This window comes from Centropristis striata, chromosome 22 (assembly GCF_030273125.1).
Source record: "Centropristis striata isolate RG_2023a ecotype Rhode Island chromosome 22, C.striata_1.0, whole genome shotgun sequence".
NCBI classification, from domain to species: Eukaryota; Metazoa; Chordata; class Actinopteri; order Perciformes; family Serranidae; genus Centropristis; species Centropristis striata.
The window spans coordinates 15,635,631-15,659,898 of NC_081538.1; the positions used below are offsets into that span (position 1 = coordinate 15,635,631).

The following is a 24,268-nucleotide window of genomic DNA, read 5'->3' on the forward strand; positions in this document are numbered from 1 at the left end:
TGTTTATGAACAGCAGCTGATGTTGTGCACAGTTAGCGAGGCGGCTACAGTTGCGTCTCCTGTGTTTAATCCGTTGCGACGATCGAAAACCATACGTCACCTCCGGAGATTCTAAATCCCTCTGGGGGCCTTTTTTTGTAATGGAGACAAGAAGAGTGGGCGGACATTTGAGATGGTGTGGCTTGAGACTTTCCCGGTGGTCACTCTTCCCCCTAAAAAAAACCCACAGCTTATGAAAACTGAATTGCGGATTCGTACTTTGTAGATCTATTTGGATGCCAAGAAAACAAATACTAACTCCACCACCCCTACGCTACCCAGCTGTGGAAGTACCAAGGTCTCGACACCAGTTAATAATCTGATGTTGTTCTTGTCTGCAGGTTACAAGCCCATCCTACCCTGTGGTGGTCAAGATGGGTCACGCCCACGCTGGCATGGGAAAGGTAAGACAGACAAAAACACCCACACACATTAATTTGTTCTTTTGTTTGTCAGAACCAAGGTTATTATAGTTAACCAAAACTAACGAAATAACGATAACTAGAATTGAAAAAACATTTTCGTTAACTGAAATAAAAATACAAACGAGTTTTTAAAAAAATGATAACTAACTGAAACTTGACAATGAGTATACCAAGTTTGGTGTTAATCCGACCAACCGATTTGGAGATATAAAATACTTCAATTTAAAGAGCACCACCTAGTGGTCATCGCCCCAAATTTTTCACAGGGCCTCAGGGGCTCATGGGAAAGTAGTAACTTGAGTTTCATGTCATTCAGACACAGCAATGTGGAGATATGCAACACTTCATGTTTTGTGTTGATAATAGCGCCACCTGCAGGAAGTTATTTAGTAACTTGAGTATCCTTTGGTTTAAAATTCTTTTAATAACTTTTTGTCATCAGGGTCCATAGATGCTGTGTGCAAAGTTTGGTGCAAAACGATGAAATTGCCTAGGAGGAGTTCGAAAACATTTCGCGAATTTGCAAAAAAAAAAACTCTAGGCGAAAATGGGCGTGGCCTATATCACGAGATGCACAACTCGGTGAACGCATGGATATACGTTTTTTTAATGTGCGATAAAGTATGTGTGAGTTATTAGCCAAAACGCACTTTCCTTTATTATAGCGACACCTAGTGGTGAAAATTCAGGATGACAATAGATTATAACATTTTTCGCCAGGTGTGACTTATATTTAAAGTTTCATGAGTTTTGGGGTATGTTCAGGCAGTGAAAAATGCGATCATTTGGGAAGAAGAAAGAAAAAAAAGAATAATCATTCGAAATACAATAGGGATCTCGCAGGTTGTTACCTGCTCGGGCCCTAATAATCATTCGAAATACAATAGGGACCTCGCAGGTCGTTGCCTGCTCGGGCCCTAATAAATAATCATTCAAAATACAATAGGGACCTCGCAGGTCGTTGCCTGCTCGGGCCCTAACTAAAATTATAGTGAAAATGTCCTTCGTTTTCGTCTTTGTCAACTTTTTTCATACATAAACCTTTTTGGTTGATATGAAATCTATTTCATCTATCTGGTTTTATGACTTAATAAACTTATTGGGGCTGAGATGGATCAGACAAAGGAAATAAAGGCATCAATTATTGGGACTTTTTGAATCTGGCACCCAACAAATACCCCATTACAAAAAAACTAAAACTAAGCATTTTCCCAAAAATAAAAACTAATTAAAACTAGCAAACTCACTCTAAAATCTAATTAAAACTAACTGAATCTAAAAACAAAAAATCACAACAAAATTAACCCTCTGGGGTCTGAGCCTATTTGCCCTTTATATACAACATACAAAAAACGGTTTACTATACCCATGTTTGTTATCCGTTTTTTCAGCACAACTTCACCAAGATCTGACCTTTTTTTCACTTTAACCTAACCTATAATCTTTATTTACATATTGAGCCCAAAAATACCAAAAAATCATGAAATCTGAAATAAAATTACACTATTAATTACATTAAAAAACACAAATATGCTCAATGAACTGTTTTGGACCTGTAAATGTAAACGTAGGTTGCAAATATGAACATATAAAGATGAAATTCAAATATAATACAACTATATACAATAAATTACCATAAAACATGTATATTTATAGGAATAGTGTTAGCTGATTCAACCATTTTTTTCATTTTGTAAAATGCATTGTCTGCCTCGTCCGATCCTACTTTTACGCTTGAATAAATATTTTTGTACTGTCAGATTCAAACTATCATATCTTTGGTTTTACATGACCGAGGAGCATCAAACAAAAAAATTCTAAAAGTTTAAAATGTGTAATTTGGAGTGAAGTTGACAACAGCGATCCACGTGAACTCATTTTTTTTTACGCCGCTTTGAAAACGTTGCATGATCTGATCACACCGGTGCGATCACAGACCCCAGAGGATTAAAATTGAAACTAATGAAAAATCCAAAACTAACGTAACTTTGGTCAGAACCCAAAGGCACCTGGTCTCACAGGAATCCGTAAAATAGCCACGGATTCGCTTCACTCAAAATCCGTGGAATAGCCGTGAAACTGACACGGATTTCGCTACAATGCGAGTCACGTGACTTTTAAGGTCCCGGCGGTCAGAACAAAAAACATGGCGGACAGTTCTCTCATTTTTAGTGAAAAAATCAATATTTTGACTTAAAAATGGATTTTGATCACATTTCTAGCTAGAAATGTTTTATTTTCTAAATATTCACTCAGTGAATGTACATAATCACTTTGTATGTTGGAATAGCCATGGGATATGAATGTCATTAACTTGCATTGTAGCGAAATCCGTGTCAGTTTCACGGAAATTTGAGTGATTCCGTGGCTACTCCACGGATTTTGAGTTAAGCAAATCCGTGGCTATTTCACGGATTCCTGTGAGACCATGTTGACCCAAAGTTTTGTTGAATTAACTTTGAACCTCAACAGAAGATAGAGGCATAATGTAATGCCTAATGTCCATTTAGCTTTATATTTACAAACAAATATATTAATCTGCTCATCTGTCAAGAAAGCGTTAAACATATTTCCCTTTTGCAGGCAAACACAAGATTTTCAGACAGATTTCCACCTCCACCAGCTCAGATTACAGACTCGCGTTCAGATTTGTTTTAATTCCAGTCATGCAAATCAAACGTGATATTATCACGCCTGCTTTGACTGCTCTGTGGTTCAAAGAGCAAGCAAGAGATGGGAACACTAAACCTGCGCTGATCTTTTAAATCAGTCATGATGGTGGAATCGGTTATAATCGGGCTGTTGTGTGTTCCTGGTTTACTTTCACTGGCGTATATATGATTGTCACAAAGGCAGTGGAGTATACAGACACACACCACTGATACGGTCTGAGCACAACCAGCACTTTAACTGATGTTGTCTTGCGCAAAACTCTGGCCGACTCACGAGCTCAGACATGAACATGAACACGATCGCTGCATGGAAATAACTGTAAAATTATGTCTATCATCTCTGTTGAGTATATAATGAGCAATGCACAGTGTTAAGCATTCATTTCCCAAATGGTTTAAGCTTCTAATACAGAAATAAGAACATTCTCACACTTATTATCCCAACACAAATCTCTCTCACTCACGCCAGATATTTGGAATCACAGGAGGAGACACTTCCTATATGTCTTTTGCCCTCGTCTGTCTGAATGGGTTTGGTTTCCTGTTCAGGAGCCAGACATGCTATAGAATTTCCCATAAGGCCGCTCTGGAACTTGGCTGGCCCTTGTAGAGCAAGGACCTCGTTTAACCCCTCAGACCTCACAGAGCTCTGAGAACGGACAGGATCATGTGGGATTTAGGTCATTGTAGCTTTGTTTGCTTTTGACAGAAATTTGTAATGCTTTGTAATTGGAAGAAAACTGAATTTGCATTTCTAGCTTGCTGATGCATTTTAATAATTCAAACACCACCTTTGTAATATTATATCACCTATAACTAAAATGCTGCTTTGAAATAGCATATAACTCTCTTCTCAAAAATATAAAAAGTTAAGCTCAAAATCAACAAAACACACCCTCACTCATTTTGCTACAATTGGGGTTTTATTTCTTCAGTTATACACTACAGGCCAAAAGTTTGGAAGCAAGATCAAATTTGTCCAAAAAAGATCATAGTTTCATTGGTATACTTTGCAGCAAAATAAACATGATTATTATATAGAGCAGGGATGGGCAACTGGAGGCCCGGGGGCTGCATACGGCCCTCACCCTCACTTGAAGTGGCCCTCAGTACAACTACATGTGCAGTGTGAAAATGCACAAAATTACTTCTTGCAATTAATGTTGGTCTGCTGTTCTTGCACTGAAAAAAAAAAGAAATCACAGTAAATGGTTATTTTTTTATTTGCTTCAAACCTTTTGTATTCCTATTTATACTGTTATACATGCATTTGAGCATGAAATATGTTAAGTTACTGCACTGTAAACATATTTAAAATTGCAGTTTCATCATATCTGGTTAAGTGCACGGTCCTATATGTGGCCCTGTGGTAGTGTTGATGAAAAATTGTGGGCCCCTCCAGCATTTAAGTTGCCCATCCCTGATATAGAGTCACTTATTAGAACACATTTTTACTATAATTATCAGGTCTTTGGGTTTTTATTGCTTAGACTTTGTGTATCCTTCTTTCTTTAATGTATAAATCTGTACTCTTGTTTCTTTACTTTCTGACACACATCACACTCCAGCAAGAAAAGCAGACGTATGTAGCCTAGCAACAAGATGTCTGTCACGCATTGAGAGTCTTGTCTCTACCTAAGTCACTCATTTCGGTCTTTTGTCAAACACTCTCGCCACACCTTTGTCACACATGAAAATGTATTGTGTGAAGTCCACCAAGTTACAGTTATTTATGCAGTGGAACATGTAGCAAGATGCTCTGAGCATCGTAGAACTCAACGGGAGTTTGACACCCTAAGTTAACATGATAACATGCCTCTGAAGTTTGACTTTTTGCACCATTACAATACTAAGAGGCAACTTGTCACCATATCGTCCACTCCATGAAACACGTCAATGGTTCTTTAATGTTTTTGCATTGTACTAAAACATGTTCATTTTCAATGGGGGCATAAATGGAGCTGAAACAGGTGCATCCCAAATGTTTCAACATTAACATTTGAATATAACATAATAGTCATTATGGCTTTTTGGGGAGGTGGGGTAGTGTACTATAGGCCCCTGTGGACACGTGGCCTAAGCTTTTGTCCTTAATGGCATTTTTACCCCTTAGATTAGTTTTACTTTTATACTTTAAGTAGTTTTGTAACCAGGAATTTTATATGTTTACTTGAGTACAAAGCTTGAGTTGATACTTCAACTTCTACAAAAGTCTTTTTAAACCCTAGTATCTATACTTACTTACTTACTTCTTGAGTAATGAATGTGAATACTTTTGAAAACTTGCGAATGGGTTGGGCGGGAACTCAATACTCTGGCTTCAAATGGTGACACTTCACCAGCAAAAGAGCAGGGAAAAGGTTGTGGTGGATGAACGGGTCAAACACAGGACTTTCACCAAAGAGACTGGGGTTTGTGCCCCAAAACAAACTAGACATAGTTGACTTATTATTTTCTGTTCTTTTTGTTAATAACAAAATAATGTGTTAATGGTGTTGTAATGTTTAATAAAGCTCATAGTTTGGGTTAAAAAGAAAACTTTAAATATATCAACCACAGACAGAGAGGATAAGAAAGGATGTTTTTTAACATTAAATTATGTTATGTTCTAGTAAAACACCAAAATACAAGCATATGTCCCATTTAAATAGTGATTGCTTAATAAGAGACAATACTAAGAAATGTAAGTAATGTAATTACTTTTTTGTTGTGTTGTACCATTTCATCATGTTCCAGATGAACATTTCAATCTTTATATGATAATATAATTATATGCTCTCAAGATCTGGCCTTTAAGGCAACAGACTGTTCCTGTTGTTAAAGTATTTTTCAATTTTTGTATCATAAGGCTAATAGGCTTTACATATGAAATCTGGCTACTCATTAAGCCTTTTTTCATTTGACAAACATGTTGACGCAACAGTAGCAGACTAATTTTTCCCATTGCGTGGTTATAAACTGGTCAGGCTCTGTATTTTTGGCGAATGTGTCATAAACTCTGGACCCTGAACAGTATGACATGACTTTTTCCACCAGGTGCTGTTCTTAATCTCTATGCCAGTGTTTCACCTTCCCTGGCTCACCTTTTTACTCTCTGTTTGCATCATTAGTTTGTTTAGTTTCTCGGAGGAATTGCGTAATCCTCTGGGTGGATTTGCATGCTTACAGCTCAGAGCTGGACCTGCCACTAGCTATCAGGTTCTACCTCTGGAGCCATGATGTGAACTGTGAGTCACTTCCCTTAATCCAGTTGACTTTGTTGTTTCAACTTCTGCCCGCTTACTGTGACCGGGCAAGGCTCAGTGTTCAGCCTCAATGCTTTAGTTACTCTGTTAGCAACAATCACAGTATGTGTGGTACATACACCTACCTTTATTTCATTTATAAAATAATGTGAGAGACAATAAACAACGATACACATACACACAACATAAGCCTTCTGGACAGTGTGAGGGACATTATCAAAGCACAAACAAAAATAAACAAAAATTTATTGTTAAAGCACTGTGTTGCTTTTAAAAGAAGACATAACACATTCCTCCTCTTACAAAATAACACATCAAATTCACAAACACACCCTTGTTTACGTCAGCACACTTGCAGCTTGCTGCTACAGCCCTGCTTTGTCTCATAGGGAGCGTGTCTATGTTCCCCGGGTCCTGTGTTCCCCGGGTCCTGTGTTCCCCGGGTCCAACAGCCACCACTGTGACCTAAACACAGAAGTATCAGAGATACACGTTCTCCTGACACAGAGCAGTGCACAATATATTAAATATATTAGAAAGAACCTTTTTGGAAAATGACAAATGAACCTGTTTTGAAAAGATGGCAAATGCATATATTTTGAAAAGATAGCAAAATGAATCTCCTGCCTGAGTTCATCTAAGAGTAAGGAAAGAGAAATGCCTCCTCTCTGCCATAAAAAAGGAACCTGCAGAGGTGGAATTTACATCAGCTAAATGTCGAGCCCTTGTCCCTGAGCTAGGGAAGACGTTAGCGATATCCCAACTAGCTAGCTATCGCTAGTTTTCATGACGCAAAAATGTAACATTAACGAGTTGACTTTAAATAGGCTAATTTGGTAATTTCCTATCAATAGTACTTTCTATAAAAACGTAAATGTTAAGTCCTGTCAAATACTACCACAAACTTCAGTTACAACATATCAAAACAGCTTTTCCCGCTAGCTTACCTGTGCTGCGCATCAACACATAGCTCATTTGAATATTCAAACGAATGGAATTTGAATATTCAAATGAGCCATGTGTTGATGCGCATGTCTCGAAGGACGGAGAGTGGGTCGGGGTTTGACCATTAGGATGGCTGTATAATTCCATAAGCCCACCACGTCACTAGCGTTGTGTTTATACTGGAACTTTGACAGGGGCTCAAAGGCCACCTTGGCCGTAAATTGAACATTTTTTCACAGGGCATCAAGGCCAAAGTGCGGGGCAATGCTTTAGCCATGGCCGTCGTGAAATTCCCACCCTGGCACCAGAACACCTACGTTTTTTTCAAACTTAATTCAGCAAAATAGTCTAACGTTAATCTTAGTTTGAACTAGATAACCTACATTAAAGGCTTATATGAAAACTTAAAGCAATAAAACTAGTTTACAAGTGATGTCACTTTGGTTAGCATGCTAAAAGGCTAGCTAACTCAACTGAAACATCTTGACAAGCTGATACCATTTACTTTGATATTAGCTTGTAGCTATTAGCCAGTGGTAACCTCTACTTGTATGTTAGCTGGAGTGCACACATGGATATAAGATGTATTTAGGACTTATTAATAAGCTAACATTATTTTAGCTCAAAATGAACGAGATAGTGAATAATGTAGAGACCAACTCGTACAAAGGTTCAAAGACAGCATTAGTTGTTCTCTAATAACTGATGAGGTTCACAGTGTGTGCTGTATTACTCCTGTACTCTTTGCTTTAATCCTGAGAGAAATACTTCTTAGATTAGATTCTATCATTTGACATGTACTTAACAAGATGGATAAATTAAAGATAACTTGCTAGTCTGCCCTCTGAGCTCATTTTAGAGACTAATGGATTTAGTTGCAGCAGAACATCTTTTTATGTGGTTTCTGACAAACGTTTTGTTTTTATCACCCATCAAAGTGACAATTGTTTACTGGACCACAATAACCATCAAAGATGCCCGCCCTTCTTTTAAGCATTTAAACCTACTTTTATTGGTTTGGTACCATCCTCGCTCTTGCTCTGTTTAGCTTCATTTGTATTCCCACTGTTGGTTCTCTTGTTCATTTTTTGGTGAGGGTTGCATCATTTTTAAAAGCTCCTTTGGGATTTCTTTGTTCTCCTCCCGGACAATTTCTTTTTTATTTGCAGTGTTTGTGTGTGAAAGTTCACTAAACCTAAACCCTTATAAACACAGCATTAAACTGTTTTATAAGACCTAACACATTGTCACAATGTAGATGAAAGTGTCTGCTTTCCATTTGTGCTTTCAATTTACACTCCATATTGATCAGCATGAGAGCATATGGAATAGTTTATGTAAATCTAGCAGTAAGAGTACTCCAAACCGTTTGTGTTCAAACTTTTTATCCATATGTTTATGTATGACTTGCATTGGTTCATTTTCATTTATAAAGTCTTGATAGGCGACATGCCACCATACCTCAGTACTTTATTAAACTGGTCACATAGTAATTATCCAACACGCTCTAGTGATTAATGCTCAATGTTCCTCGTAAAAATACTGAATTTGGAAACTTCTGCTTTCAGTTTTTCTGCATCTGCCTGGAACATCTTAAACATTCACTAAAACTCAACACAATTATAACTATGGGCCAGTTTAAATCTATGATAACCAATAACTCTGCCTTTCCCTGTAACTGTTTTTAATGTTTTTGCATGTGTTTTGTCTGTGCAGTTTCATGTTTGCTCTGTACTCTGTTTTGTGTTCTCTCTGTACTTTCAACGTCATTGCAAATGAGGGGTTGCCCTCAATGATTCCTCGAGAAAATAAATAAAGGATAAATAAATAAATAAAAAAAATGTTCTACAAAATCAGAACTCGAATCAAGCAATGTATATGCAACCTTTGACATAACTTACTGTGTATTGGCATCTGAGGCAAAACCATTGTACCCTGTACACTCTTAGAACAGACATGAGGCCTTGTTTTAGATCAACAGACAACTGCAATCACATTTCCATTCCAGAGTGAGTTGATGACCTTTAAACCAACTCAGTTCGCCTAAACTCACCTTCAGAAGAGCAAAACATAGTGGTGAGTTTAAACCCCAAAGGAAAAATCAGGGCTTCCTGGTTTCTCTGTTTTTTCTTTTTCATGATCCATTCCCACCACTTCCACTTTGTGGAACTGGGATGATACCAGTGAGAGGGGTGGTGATGAGTGAGGGGAAGCTCTGGACTGAATCATTTTACATCTGAGACACTGACCTCTGACACTTTGCTTTACATTAAAGCTGATTAATGAGCTTGTCTACAAAGATGCTTCATTTCCCATGACCTGATGGTATACTTTAATTCCCATGAATCTGTGTATCAACAGAGCTTAATAAGATCAAGAAGAAGAGATCCATCTTTAGAAATCGCATCCACAGAAAATCAAAAGAAGAGGCCAATGAGAGCTTCTGTAGATAAAGTGTAGATAAAAAATAAGTCCTGGAGACACTGAGGGAGACAAATTGTTTCCTCCTATGTCAGTGTCACACCTCATCATTACCTAATTATATAGCCCTACAAAGTCTAACTGCAGTAACTACACAAAGGGTAAAACTGAGAAAAACTGCTTTAAAGTTTTTTAATTTTTTTTTTTTTAACTGGCCAGCCAAATAGGCTATACGTAGGCACTTATATGACACTTATTTCTACATGTATTGATGATGTAATGTTTATGCTCAAAAATCATGACAAATATTTGACCTTTGACCCCAAAAAATGTAGTTACTGCACTCTGGTTTTGCTGTAAAAGGTTCTAATTGTAATGCACAACCAGAGTGGAGTAACAACAATGTTGTCTTCTTTCAGCTATTTTTTTTTCTTCATTAAATTAACATTTTGAAATTGATTTTTGTAAAAGTGTTTAACAACTCTATTCAAAGATTTGTGTATTTTAGACTTAATGTCATAAAATAATGTGATATTTCAGTCTTCATATAATTTTATCTCACTTTTTTTACTTCATCAATATCTATATAATAATTTCCCTGTCAAATAAACTTAGAATTTCTATTATTTTTATGTTTAAATTAGTATATGGGTCAGTGACAAATAAGGATTGGCAAGATGTCAAATGGTGTGACCAGAAAAGAGTGATGGATATAAAATTCGTTATCCACCTACAGTGTATTTAAGCGGACTTGTACATATAATTACTTAATTTAAAAAAAACATATTTCTGAGTATTTTTACATTTACACATTTCATCAATATTGAGCAGAACATATTCTTAAAACAACCATTTTTTTCTGAAGTTTTGACAAATTATGTAAAATATTTTATATACCATAATGTTGCAATGTAAACATGATTGTATTTTTTTCTCATTTTTGTTTACATTTATTTTCCTGTGTATAATCAGGTTTTTATGAAAAAAAAAAAAGACTGGGTACACCAACTGACACTGCATTAGATCATGTCATTGACCCATATATATCCAAAGCAGACTGTGGTAAGTGCAATTACTGCTTGGTTTTGATTTTTACTTTTTGATTATTTCTCTGAAATAATGCAACTTTGTCACAAGATAAAACAGACATCAAGGAATTAATTTTCAGTTATAACTCAATTTTGACCAAAAATGTAATTACTGCAGTTAGAGTTTGTAGGGCAGAATAGTTCAAGTGAAAAATACCTTTTTTCATGGAAAAGCCATATTTTGTGTTGATGGGTTCCCATTGCGTCATTTCCCTCCAGTCTGTATGAACAGTGTAATCACTTGATGGAAGTGCGGTGACGTAGTTCAAAGCCACCCCTGGCAATGTTCCCATCCAGGGACCCCTCATTATCCCACCAGTGAACAAGTGTGAAATTCCTGTGGGATTCTAAGCAGCCACCAGCAGCTTTGACGGCAAACTTTAATTAGCCGCTCACTAACGAATGGCGTCTCTCCCGCAGATCAAAGTGGAAAACCAACAGGACTTCCAGGACATCACCAGCGTGGTGGCCCTGGCCGGGACCTACGCCACCACCGAGCCCTACGTCCAGTCCAAGTACGATATCCGCATCCAGAAGATCGGAAACAACTACAAGGCTTACATGTAAGATGTTTCACACCACAAGCATTGTACATTTTACAGAAGGTCAAACAACGCAGCTTTATGTCGGTTCCATCAACTTGTTAGGTGGCTGATACCACTACAGGCGTAGAAAAGCAGCCTATAACGTTCATATTTTGAGCCAATATCTTTAGTTCTGGCCACTTTCTTTTTTTTTTTTCTTTTTTTTTCTTAACGAATAAACAGAAAAGAACAGTGGATTACTTATTAGGAGCCACACTATGAAAACAAGACACTAAAACACAATTCTAGACAACAAAGACTCAGAAACAAATTTACAAATTAGACATAATGTAAACACAAATAACATACATAGAATAATATAAAGGACAACAACAACAATGAAAACGACGATACACCAGTACAAAGCCACATGGCGAAAACAAACAAACAAACAAAAAAAGGAAACATGAATTCTTTTTTTGAATGAATTCTTTTTTTTCTTCTGAAGATATGTATTTACACATCTTTTAGTTTACATCAGATTTTTCTTTCTGTTACACACATACGAAAAACAACTAGACAAAGTTAGTCATGAAATGTATAGACTGAACAGTCAAGCAAAAAATAGTTAGGCAAACAACTTAGGCTCACTGGTCTGTTTCTGACATTCTTCTAAATCACAAATGGGTGATTCTCATGAAGCCAGTCTAAGCTATGTCTGTGAAGATTATAAGGACATACTTTATTAAACTAAATCTATTTCACTTTTATATGAATGAACAGTATAGCCATAATGAGGCACAATTCATTGTTTTGTGTTAAAATAATATTTTCTATATTTTTAAACATATTTTTGATTCATAAATTAACTACCGTAATGCACCCAGATAAAAATGTCATGGCTTCCTCACACTTATATACAATAAATATTTCATAAACTTTATAAAAATAACTATACATTTGTTTAATTTAACAGAATACAATCAAACATAATGATTTTTAGCAATGTATAAAGAACAAAATCTGAATGAAAATGAATGAGGAAAAAATGGTTAGATATTGCAGTAATGATATAATTGTTTGCATTAAAACATGTGTATATTTTAATAAAATACATTTTGGATGTACCAGCTACCCTTGAGCATATTTAAGTGCTTGCCAAAGAAAAAAAAAAGAAAAAACACCCTTTCGTTGTGTTTTTTTTTTTTAAAAAGATGTGTCACAGTAATGAATTTTGTTCACAGTGTCTCTAAAAATGTTAGAAAATACATTCATTTTTTAAAAATAGATTATAAATTCATACAAACAGTGACTTTAGATTGTATATGTTATAAAGGGTCAAAGAAAATATGTATAGCAATGCTCTTGGATTTTTGCTGTGAGCTGTACCATGTTCATGAGAATCACCCAAATACACTTGGACAGTTCTGAGGCAGCAAAGTTTGACAATGTTTCACAATGGTAGATTTAAGTATTTGCTTACAGGGCCCCATCTTGTTGTGAAAATGTCCATCTTAAGATGAAGGTGAGCCGTTATCTTCATCACATTTACATATTTCACCCTCTCCTGCTACTGGGAGATAGTAGGAGGGAGTGGTTATAACCACAAGACAGTTATCATCTTCCTAGCTATTAATAACAGGACATCTAACAGATAGAGCTTCCCTTTTTCCCATCTTCCCTTAGGGAGTGCTCCTATGATGTAAAATTGTGGGGTCAGAGGTAAATCAATGTTTAATATGGAAAATAATTCTGTTCTGGCCACTTTCACATCGGAAATGTAATCTTTTTTTTTTTTCAGAATGGAAAACCCTATGAAACAACATTCAATCCATCATTAGACAGAACATAGTAATAAGTTCCAGGAACTGTGGAGCCACATGAAGTGACACAGGAACCAAACAAAAACTTTTCTGTAATGACAAATACCCTCCAAAGTTGTGTACTTGCACCAATTTGCGTGCCCATGAATGTGTTGGTCTGAGGTGTGGTTCATGTCCAATCCTGTCCGATATTACTGAGGGTTTTTTTTTTATCCCAAATGTGAATGAACTTTTTCACATTCCCAGACTGTCTGTAACAAAGTCCCAAATTGTTTAGGCTGGCAGAAAGTGCAGTTGGGCTTAAGTTGTGTATTTCCTCTGAGGGGTCCAATAAGTCCTATGGCATATGCTGAAAATGGACCAAGTGGTGGTTTGGGTTCTTGGAACAACTGGAACTATATTAACTGTATGTTTATATTATGTTTTCAAACATGTCAAATCAGAAGAAAAATACCCATTAGCTTTGAAATCACAACATTAAAAGTTGTGGTTATTATGGCAGAAGGCCTCATCTGCTGGAAAAACATATTAGCTGCTACAATACAACACTGCCACAGTAGTTACTATATCAATACAGTATTGAGCTCTTGTGATGAATGGCTTATATAACTAAAAAAATCAAGGAATGCTTTATGTCTTAGATGTTGAGATGTCTGCACTCTTTTAAAGTCATGGTCCCATCCCTCCTTCAAACCCACACACCCATTTGGAAGCAAGAGACCTTGTTCTGTAAATTCAGCTGAGCGTATAGCAACAAAGAACATGAGTCAACACCCTCTTTAACTTTCAAGTCTCAGTTTCTGAACAATTACTTGACCAAAAGCAGAGGAACAGTGTAGCCAAACTTTATCTCATCTCGTTTCCCCTCCGACCTCATCATGAAAGCATGTCTTTAAATGGCTTTGACACGAACATAATGTAGGTGTGGATGGCAATCATCATCACTGATGAACTGATGATAGCTTCTCCCATGAGCTCCTTTCTATTCAGCAACACAAGCAAGAGCTGTGAGTGACTAAGCCGGCGCTGGAGCTTTTCTTACCGGAGGCGGGTTGATTAATTTCTTGATGTTTTCTCTTTGATTTGCAGGAGAACGTCTATCTCTGGGAACTGGAAGGCCAACACGGGCTCTGCCATGTTGGAACAGATCGCCATGACTGACAGGTGAGCTGACTCAGAGGTACAGTGGGGAAATGATGACCTGTTTAGACAATTTACTACCTTTTGTGTATTTCATACCTTCAGAGATATCTCTGTTTCTGCTGAATCTCACACCAATTCTACACTGCACAAAAGGGGTGTAAAAAACCAGATAAAAACACTAAATCTGAGGGAAATGATCTTGCTGCATGGACAGATAATTTCACTTGACAAGATTTCTTAAATTAAGATTATTAAATCTAGAAATAAGCATGTTGAATGCTTAAAATAAGAAATTAACTCTTAAAACAAGAGCTGAGACAGGACTGATTAGGTAGGTTTAAGAAATCGTGTCAAGTGAAATTATCTGTCCATGCAGCAAGATCATTTCCCTCAGATTTAGTGTTTTTATCTTGTTTTTAGACACACCTTTTTTGCAGTGTATGCAGCTTTTGTACAAATAAATAAACCTATTTTATTTTTGTCAGTTTATAACTATGCACCCTATGGAGTCCAATCTGGCCTTCATGATATCTCCAGAGATGATTGGGTCTTCATTTACTGGTTTATCAGTCCTTGGTGTCACTGTGTTCCAGATATCGGCTGTGGGTGGACTCCTGTGCTGAGATGTTTGGTGGCCTGGACATCTGTGCTGTGAAGGCTGTCCACGGAAAAGACGGCAACGATTACATAATCGAGGTCAGTTTGATTTCAGAATAACCCCAAACATCAGTCTGAGATTGCGCGGCGGAAAATTAAGATATTGTTTTGAGAAAAAGAAACCTGCTATGATAAGATATACTCAACTTTAACACTTGGTGAGTTAAAGGTTGGTGGACGGACGGATAACGTGTCCCATTCTAAATATTTGTAATTTGCCAGCCCTCGATCTGCACCACAACTGTGGACCAGCTCTTAGTGGCACACAGTAGGTAAAGTGTTTCAAATGATTCAGTCTCCTTTCCTGCTGACAAAGTTTTTTTTATATCATAGTGAGAGTCAACAGGGAAGGGTGTAGCCAGACCTGATAGCACACGATCATCCGAGCCTTGAAAGAATGATTAGTCTGTAGACCAAACACAGGCAGGAGAACGAAAACATCAAGAGTCAGCTGTTGACTCATTGCGTCTATTTACACAGCCTGGTTATTTTAAGGTCTAGTTATTAGGAACACTGGTAAAGTGTGGCGTGCTATGTGTGGTTTCCAGTTTGCAGACAAATTAATTTGCTGTTGCATGACCTGACCTTAGTAGGCTTTTCTCTGAAGTATCTTCAAGTTAAGGGTTTCATTCCTCAATGGGATAAACATGGTGGTAACACTGCCTGGCTAACTGTTTATTCATAGACTTTTTAAAGATGGATGATGCATCTCCACTTGATTGATAGGCATTCACTGTATAAAGGAGTGGACATAGCATACACTGTCTTCACCGATTGTTTTGTGGACTGCATTACAATACAATGTAATCAGCTATCACAGTGCTAGCTTGCTAGCGCTGTTAGCAATGTGCATCCATGATATGTAGGGAAAACCAGACTCGTTTGAGTCCTTAGCATGGGTTTTAGCACCACTGAATGCTGAATACGTTTTTAAGTGAATGAAATGTTACAATTAACTAAGTTCTAAGACAAAAACACACCTGTCAATCAGAAGGCAATCTTGGGGCCATAATTTACAAAATGAACATCATTCAGTTAGAAAAGTTTAAAGTAGCAATTAAGACCATCAACTCATTAGGAAATGATTTACGGTCATTTTCTCAAGACTTCAATATAATCGAACTTATTTTTACAACCATTTGAGTCTCCACCTGCTGGCCATTAAAATAATACAGGAGAAGATTATGGTTTGGGTTAAGATAAGTAAGTTTGTAGTGTAACTTCTGTACTTTAATTAAGTATGTGATGTAACTAAAGTATATAACTTGTGTACGTAAGTTAACGATGACTTTCCACCTTTTATTTGTCTATTCTTCTCAAAATCAACATCATGCTGTATTGAAGAAGGCTTGAAACTACTTGAAACTAGCGACTGGCAACATAAACGTAGGGGAATGATTGAGGTAATAAATCAAGTGAGAAGTAGGGTAATTTTCTGATTTACTTCTTTACAGTGTAACTTCTTTTTACAACCAGTGGAGTCGCCCCCTGCTGGCCATTAAAATAATACAGGTTTAAGGCACTTTAACATTAGCGGTGTTCCGACTAGGGGGAAAAATGGCCACCAGGAAAGTCTCAGGCCACACCCTCTCAAAAGTCCGCTCACTCTGCGTGTCTCCATTACAAGTTAGCCCCCAGAGGGATTTACAGACTCCGGAGGTGACGTGTGGTTTTCGCCGTCGCTAACTGTGCACAACGTCAGCAGCTGATCATAAACAAAGCAGCATGGCTAATTATGCACAGCATCTCTGTTGATAATAAGCATAGTGATCATGAATTAACCGGCATCGCTAAGTGTGCACAAAGTGTCCGGTGCTTGTTGTAAACAAACAGAAATCGTTAAGTGAGTGCCTCCTGCAGCAGCAGCACATACACACTATACTGCTACAGAGCTAACTGTAGCTAACTGCCGCTGACGGGGGCTGGCTCGTGAGGAAAAAGCAGCCGACCCCTGCGGCTCGTTAAGAAGAGTAAGAAGGAGTCGCTGGATTTGTCTCCAGTCGCTTTCTTGAGAAATAGTCGCTAAGGGGGTCTGAAAAGTTGCTAAATATAGCAACAAAGTCGATAAGTTGGGAACACTGCTTCGCCGGCTTTTACAAATGGCGCGTCTTGTTGTCGTGTAGAGTACACAACGTCACATCCTGCTTAGTACATCACATCCTATTAGCGTTCTATCCAATCAGTAACCAGGCTGTTTTCAGGGGAGAAAAATAGCCCTGCTCTTCGAACAGGGACGAAAAAAGTTCTCGTATTCAAATTAGGGGCGTTTCGGCGAGTGAGACCCGCCTCATTCCGGGTATTGGGTGGTAGTGGAAACAGCCCTAATCAACAGGAAGAAGACATCATAGAAGAGGCACAGAGTCCATTTTAAACCGCTACAGGACCTGACAATAGTCTAGAATGCAATTCAGCACCAAGAAAGATGAGGTTTGAGTTAGGGGCATGACTTGTCTTTTCTATAATGGAATTATATCTCAGTCTGCTATCAGTGTCACTTTCGTCACTGGCACATCAAAAAACAGTAAAAATGCTCCGACAGGTTCAGTCCTGTTGCATGGTGGACGTTGCAAAAAGTAGAAGTAAACAGGTTGAGAGAACAGGAGAGCGGGGGATTGTAACATTGCCTTTAAAAGTCCTCACACAGTAATGGCTGATGATAAACAATGTATTTAAGGATTATACCCAGGGGACAATACAAATAGTTATGTCATGTATCATGTATCTGTAATCAGTTTTGTTTTTAGAGCGGTTTCCTATGTCTTCAAATCTGAGGAAACAGGCCGCTCTGGGACGTCTGATGTGCCCATATTTAGCTTGAGACCATGACATCACACATCTCTCTATCTGTAGTCCGGGTGAAGTCAGCAGTGAGAAAATGCGACTCTTTTTTTAAACTCAATCTCAGGAAATATCTCCCAGATCCCCAGAGCTGTGTTTCTTAGAGCCCAACTGTTTGGACAGAGAAAAGCGGTGACACAGTCGAGTAACAATGTTCCCTGACGAGCAACACTTCCTCCTCCTCGTCTGCTCTATCTAGCTGTCTCTCTCCAACCCTCCAACATGATGGAATTTAATTAACCACGACAGGGAAGAGCTGCTGGTCCATCACAGTGGGAATCTGTTTTTTGTTCCAGACAAAGACATCAGCCTTGACACCTCTCCCTAATGAAAAGTAATGAGCTGCTCAGAGGCACTTCATTAACAGTTTACTGCAGCTGGTATTAACAAGATGCAAGCTCCAGCTTTGTGTCGATTCACTGAAAACGTGTGACACGACATGAGATCCCACGACACCATGTCAAATCACGTGACACTTATTATACAACACGACAATATGGCATTTAATAAGACAAAAGAAAAAAGCAGGAGATGGCATTAAACGACATGATGCAACACAATATGATGATTTCATATCACATCACAACAGTAATGTGACATGTTGCAACTCGGGCTGGGACTTGATTAAAAAAATTAATCTAATTAATTAGAGGCTTTGTAATTAATTAATCGAAATTAATCACATTTTAATCGCATATAAATATTTGACCTGAGAACAGTAAGAAGTAATTTTTTTCACATGGATTTTTAGTATACCATTGAATAATGACTGAATACATAAGCTTAAGCAACAAAATATTGTTTATTTTTGTTCAAGTCCAACAGACCAGTGCAATTTTTGCCATTAAGTGTAGCAATAGCATATTTAGAAATATAGTACATTTCAGAAATTCAGGTAGCCTATAGGTAGGTAGACCTTCTGTAAACTACAATACTAATACTGGTTTTTTAAGTAAAACACAATCCACGCTAGCTACTACACTAGCCGCTAGCTGCTATATGTTTTGCATTGAAGTGATACTTGAGGCTCGATGTGCTGCAGTGATATGTGAATTCCTTGTTGCATAGCAACACAACCATGCTCATATCAACGCTTCCTTCCGTTGGTTTTTAGTAACAAAATGTCCCATCATCCATGGGGCCAACCAAGGCGGTCTCATCAGCTTCTTCCTTCATGTTCACTGTAGTTGGTTGTTGTATGAACTCATGAACGCTAGTTGGTGCTCCAGTATAATCGGTCAAGCGTCAATTTTTTTAACGCGTTAATTTTTGTGTAATTAATTAATCTTAACGCGTTAAAGTCACGGCCCTAGCTGCAACATAATAATGGGATTCAGGATTGTGAATTGTAATCAGTTTAGTGATACTTTCAAGTTCCATATAGTGCTAAAATCATCAGGCCATAAATTAAATTTTTCCAATACTGTTATATAGCCCGATAGTGGTGTGACTTTTCCACTAGGTGGGGCTACGGCCTTTTAGATGGCTATGTCTATTTTGGCCATGTTTGTATCATTAAACAATAGTTGCCTGACTATTTTGAAAGTAATTCCCACTTCACAGAAACCACTGAATATTTGGGTGCTATTGGCATACTGTTGGTGTTTTGGTGTTTAGATGTGTAGATGTGTTTAGGGGGCGGCTGTGGCTCAGTAGATCGGAAGGTCGGTGGTTCGTGTCAGGCCAGGCTCAAGCCAGGACTCAGTCCATGTTTATATATAGCAGGGTATTTAGAGAAACAAATATTTCCCCCCCTCCGTTTTCAAAAAAGTTGTCATTTACATCAACCCGCTTAAATAGGGAGAAGGATAAAGCCATGCAAGCCAATCAGAATCCTCAGAATCAACAACAACGAATAACATGAGCGACTTCCTGTTCCTTTCAAAACAACTAGATAAAACCCCATTTTTTCCCAGTTGACACGACAACACATAACCAGAGTTTTCCAAATTCTCCACTTTGCTGGAGTTTTTAGAAATAATCCTTTTCCGTGATAAAAACAGGGTTTTCATGTAAATGAGAGGCCAAACCGCATGGAAATATGTGTATGTATGACGTTTGTGTATATGTACGTATATGTGTATATGTGTATGTATGACGTTTTCCCTTCGTGTAAACGGGGCCTTAGATGCAGAGCAGGTGTACTTCAAATCTCTTTATTCAGGTAGCAACCAGAGACATCCTCAACAGAGTGAAAAGAAACAAGGTTGTATAAAAACTACTAAAGCTTAGCTGAGATATCTAACAAAATAAAAGTCGCTCCAAAAAGAGGATAAGCACAGGAACCTAAGGCAGGTGGCACCGTTTAGGGTAGCCTCTGCCACCAGTATGAATGTGTGTGTGAATGGGTGAATGAGTGCAGTCTGTAGTGTAGCAAAGCGCTTTATAAATGCAGGTCCATTTACCATGTGTGTGTTACCTGCACGGCTGCTTGCTCTTATCCCTGGCTCTCTGAAGCTCTGCACCCTGCTCTGGTGATTCTATTGGGCCAGTGCAGCGGCCTTGGGGGAACAGAATGGTGGACCACAGTAACCTTATAGTTTAAAGTTCTTTAAATGTAGATAAATTCAGGAATTTGTAGGATAGTATGTCTGTTGTTGGTGTTGCTGCTAATGTTATCTAATCTGAGCAGCTGATGAGCCTTGAAGTATCCCTCTAACGAGTGACAGCGGTGTTGCCAGGTTGGTTAAAACAAGTAGTTGAATATCCATATTCATTGTTATGAATATGAATATTGAGCAAAAGATAAAACCCTATTACAAACCAGGCACAACGTTTGCCAGCCCACCAAAGCTAATTTGTACCAAATCAATCTATTTATTTGTCCCAAAGTTGTAGAATCTGGCAACATTTCTTGCGTATAATACTTTCCTCCCCAGATCCAGTTCTACATACCACTGCCATGCAGATGAAAGGATGCCCACATTAGTTACTGAACAAATTTGTAATAATGTATGATTTATGTGTCAGTCTGAGCATGTTTGCATGACAGAAGCTTCTTTTTTTAATTCAGGCTCACAGAGACAGTAGTATGACTGTAACTCAAGATGGAACAGCACAGTATGATGCCACTTTACATTATACTAGTGCAGTGCCCGTAGGAAGTATGTATTCATATAGTGGAAGATTAAGTAAGTATATATATTAATAAGTATGTGTGTGAAAGTGGGATGCACAATAAGGTGTAATACTCTTGCGTAGTGTTAATGTACAAAGTGTATATTGGGTAATACAGTGGTTCTCAACCTTTTTGTGTAGCGACCCCCAATTTAACATGCATGTTGTCGGCTACCCCCCTCACTGAACAGAATCTCACGCGCACAGTTCAGATCATACAAATTCAGTTGATACGACGAATTTTGGACAAATAATGAAGCAGACAACAACTAAAACATCTCTGTCTGTGCATTTATTTTATTTTTTTGCAAAGAAATAACTTGCTACTTTGGGATTTGTCAGAAAAGACACAAAATTACCCATAAAGAATCAAATTGACCACAAAAAGACACAAAATGGTCAAAAAAAGACACAAAATGACCAAAAAATTACATAAAATTAAGCAAAAAATGAGTCAAATTGACCAAAAAAAGACACAAAATGACCAAAAATTACACAAATTGACCAAAAATTACACAAATTGACCCAAAAAGACACAAAATGGCCCAAAAAAGAAACAAAATGACCAAAAAGACACAAACTGACTAAAAAAGGACAAAATGACCAAAAAAAGGAAATAAAATGACAAAAAAAGACACAAAATGACAAAAAAAAGACACAAAATGACAAAAAAATTCCACAAAATGACAAAAAAAACACAAAATGACCAAAAAAGAAAGACATTAAATGACCAAAAAGACTAAAGACTAAAACATGAACACTTTTACACAGAGCTGACTTCCAAAATGATTTTGCGACCCCCAGAAATCATCTTGCGACCCCAACTGGGGTCAGGACCCCAAGGTTGAGAATGGCTGGGCTAATACATGGATGTACATTGAGATATAAAGAAATAAAAACAGAAAAAGTTGTTTTAAGAAAAAGAAACTTAATCATTCAATATGGTTAGACATGTATTTTATACAGTCGATGATATAGACACAGATATAGGAGGGAATAAGTTTACATGCAGACCACTACAATGTCTGCAACTCCATAAAACACTTACTTTTCATAAGGTAGCACACCATCCAGCACATACACATTGAACATTGATATTCACTGAAAACCATTAGAATATTATTGGAAAATCAAACCTTGTAGCGCACTTTAAAACTCTTAAAGATAGGTAGGCTAAATAGACTTACAGATGAGATGAGTCAGGGTGGAAATCCAAAGTGAATTGTGTTACGAACTGACCAGGTGTAGGCCTATCACACAATGGGCGGAGCTCCCCTAAAAGGGGGCGGAGTTCCCCTAAAAGGCGTCCGATCGGAAACAGTGCAATGCCGCAAACACGTCCTACGTAAATAATGATATTTTGAAAAATGGATTAAAAAATCTTCAAAATCGAGGATGCACACCTTCATGCCGTGCCACATATGAAATCTTCATCGTCAGTTTGACTAACGGTCAGAGATATGAACTAGACACACACACACACACACACACTTCTTGCTTTATAGATAAATGTCATGACAAAACACGCTATCAAATAACATTTAATCTAAACATTATATACGCAACAATTGGAAACATGCCATGATACATTTGACACCACTCAACAATGACAGGACATGACAACATCTGCAAGAAAACAATATGCTGTAGTTCAGCATCATGCAGTGAAGGAATGTAGCTAAGTACAAGTACTGTACTTAAAGGTGTAGTAGTGCTGGGCGATATATCAATATAAAAGATCTATCGATATATTTTTAAATGTGATATGGAATTAGACCATATCGCATATATTGATATAGTTCAATTTTGCACTGTGATCCTTGCTCCAGGCAAGCTGCAGCTTTTATTTAAGATATTTTTTTATTTAAATAGGCACTTTATGGAGCTTTACTACAGGGTAAAGGTACTCCTGTTGTTATACAGTACTTATGTTCATTTATATAAACGGTTTCAATAAAAGTACTTGTGACATGTCATATTTGACTTTGACTGAACATTTGCTCTCACTTTGCGATAAAAATATCAGGATATATATCGTATATCGATATTCAGCCTTGTAGAACTTGATAATGTAATAAATTCCCGATTATGTAATAACCCCAATAATGTAATAAAAATCTGTCCATTGAAAATGTAATAAAACCTGATAATGTAATAACTTCCCGATAATGTAATAGAGTGCATTTCCCACTTTTTACCAATAATGTAATAAAGTATAACATTAATGGGAGGTTATTACATTATCAGATTTTATTACATTTTCAATGGACTCAAGTGAGATTTTTATTACATTATCGGGAATTTATTACATTATCAGGTTCTACAAGCCTAAATATATATCGGGATATGACTTTTGGTCTATATCGCCCAGCCCTACTTAAAGATCAAGTGTGTAGGGTTTAGCTTCAGCTTTTTGCTGATTTCAACCAACTGAATACTCCAGCTGAACCAACAGTGGCCTTCTGGTAACCTAAAATACTCCAAAGCTCCTCTCTAGAGCCAGTGTTTGCTTTGTCTGTTCTGGGCTACTGTAGAAACATGGAGGAGGTTTGGTATTTTTACCAGCTGAATCCTTCAGTACACCACTTTAATATTTCCAGTTCCTTCGAGACGATTCAGGATTTTATTACAAAACATAAGGCCGGCTTGTAAAAAAAGATTTCATTCTTATCATGAAACTACACCTTGATTAATTACTGATACTGATCCAATACAGGATAACGTAAACAATCAAAAGTTAATATATTGATACAGTATTAGTGCAAAATTGTATCTACACGATTATGAATGTTCTATTCTTTCTTCTTTCACCACTAATATCATATGTCCTTATATGGTCTGTCATGTGACACAGCAAGATGTCACATTATATTACAGCACAGCAATAGATGTCACATGATGTGCATGTTTTGGCATGTATTTGGCACATGATCTGAACAGAAAGTGACAACAGAGAAGGGGCATTTTTATTTTATTTTTTTTTATTTTTTTTTATCTTTGGGGCCTTAAAAAACAATGAGCACACAATTGATGGAACTGAAACGACGCATATGATAGTCCTCACTCAGTGACATGACATAGTTGAGCTATTTGAATGATACAGACAGACACACAGTCATGGAAAAAATGATTAGACCACCCTTGTTTTCTCCTTGCATTCTTGTTCATTTAATGCCTGATACAACAAAAATAACTCATAAGAGTTTAATTTAGGAGCTGATATCTAGACATTTTCCATGGTTTTCTTGAGAAAGATTTTGGTTACTATCAAGAAAACCATGGAAAATATCTAGATGGCTCTTAAATTAAACTCTTATGAGCTATTTTTGTT

At 37.3% G+C, this 24,268-nt stretch overlaps 1 protein-coding gene across 1 annotated transcript in view; it reads left to right on the forward strand.

Moving 5' to 3' along the window:
• Positions 1-24,268, forward strand: part of LOC131960997 (synapsin-3-like) — a 176,693-nt gene that overhangs the window by 143,679 nt on the left and 8,746 nt on the right. Inside the window, exons 7-10 of the mRNA XM_059326271.1 lie at positions 381-443; positions 11,256-11,398; positions 14,272-14,346; positions 14,919-15,021. Of these exons, the coding sequence (XP_059182254.1) occupies positions 381-443; positions 11,256-11,398; positions 14,272-14,346; positions 14,919-15,021 (384 nt within the window). The remainder of the gene's footprint in view (positions 1-380; positions 444-11,255; positions 11,399-14,271; positions 14,347-14,918; positions 15,022-24,268) is intronic.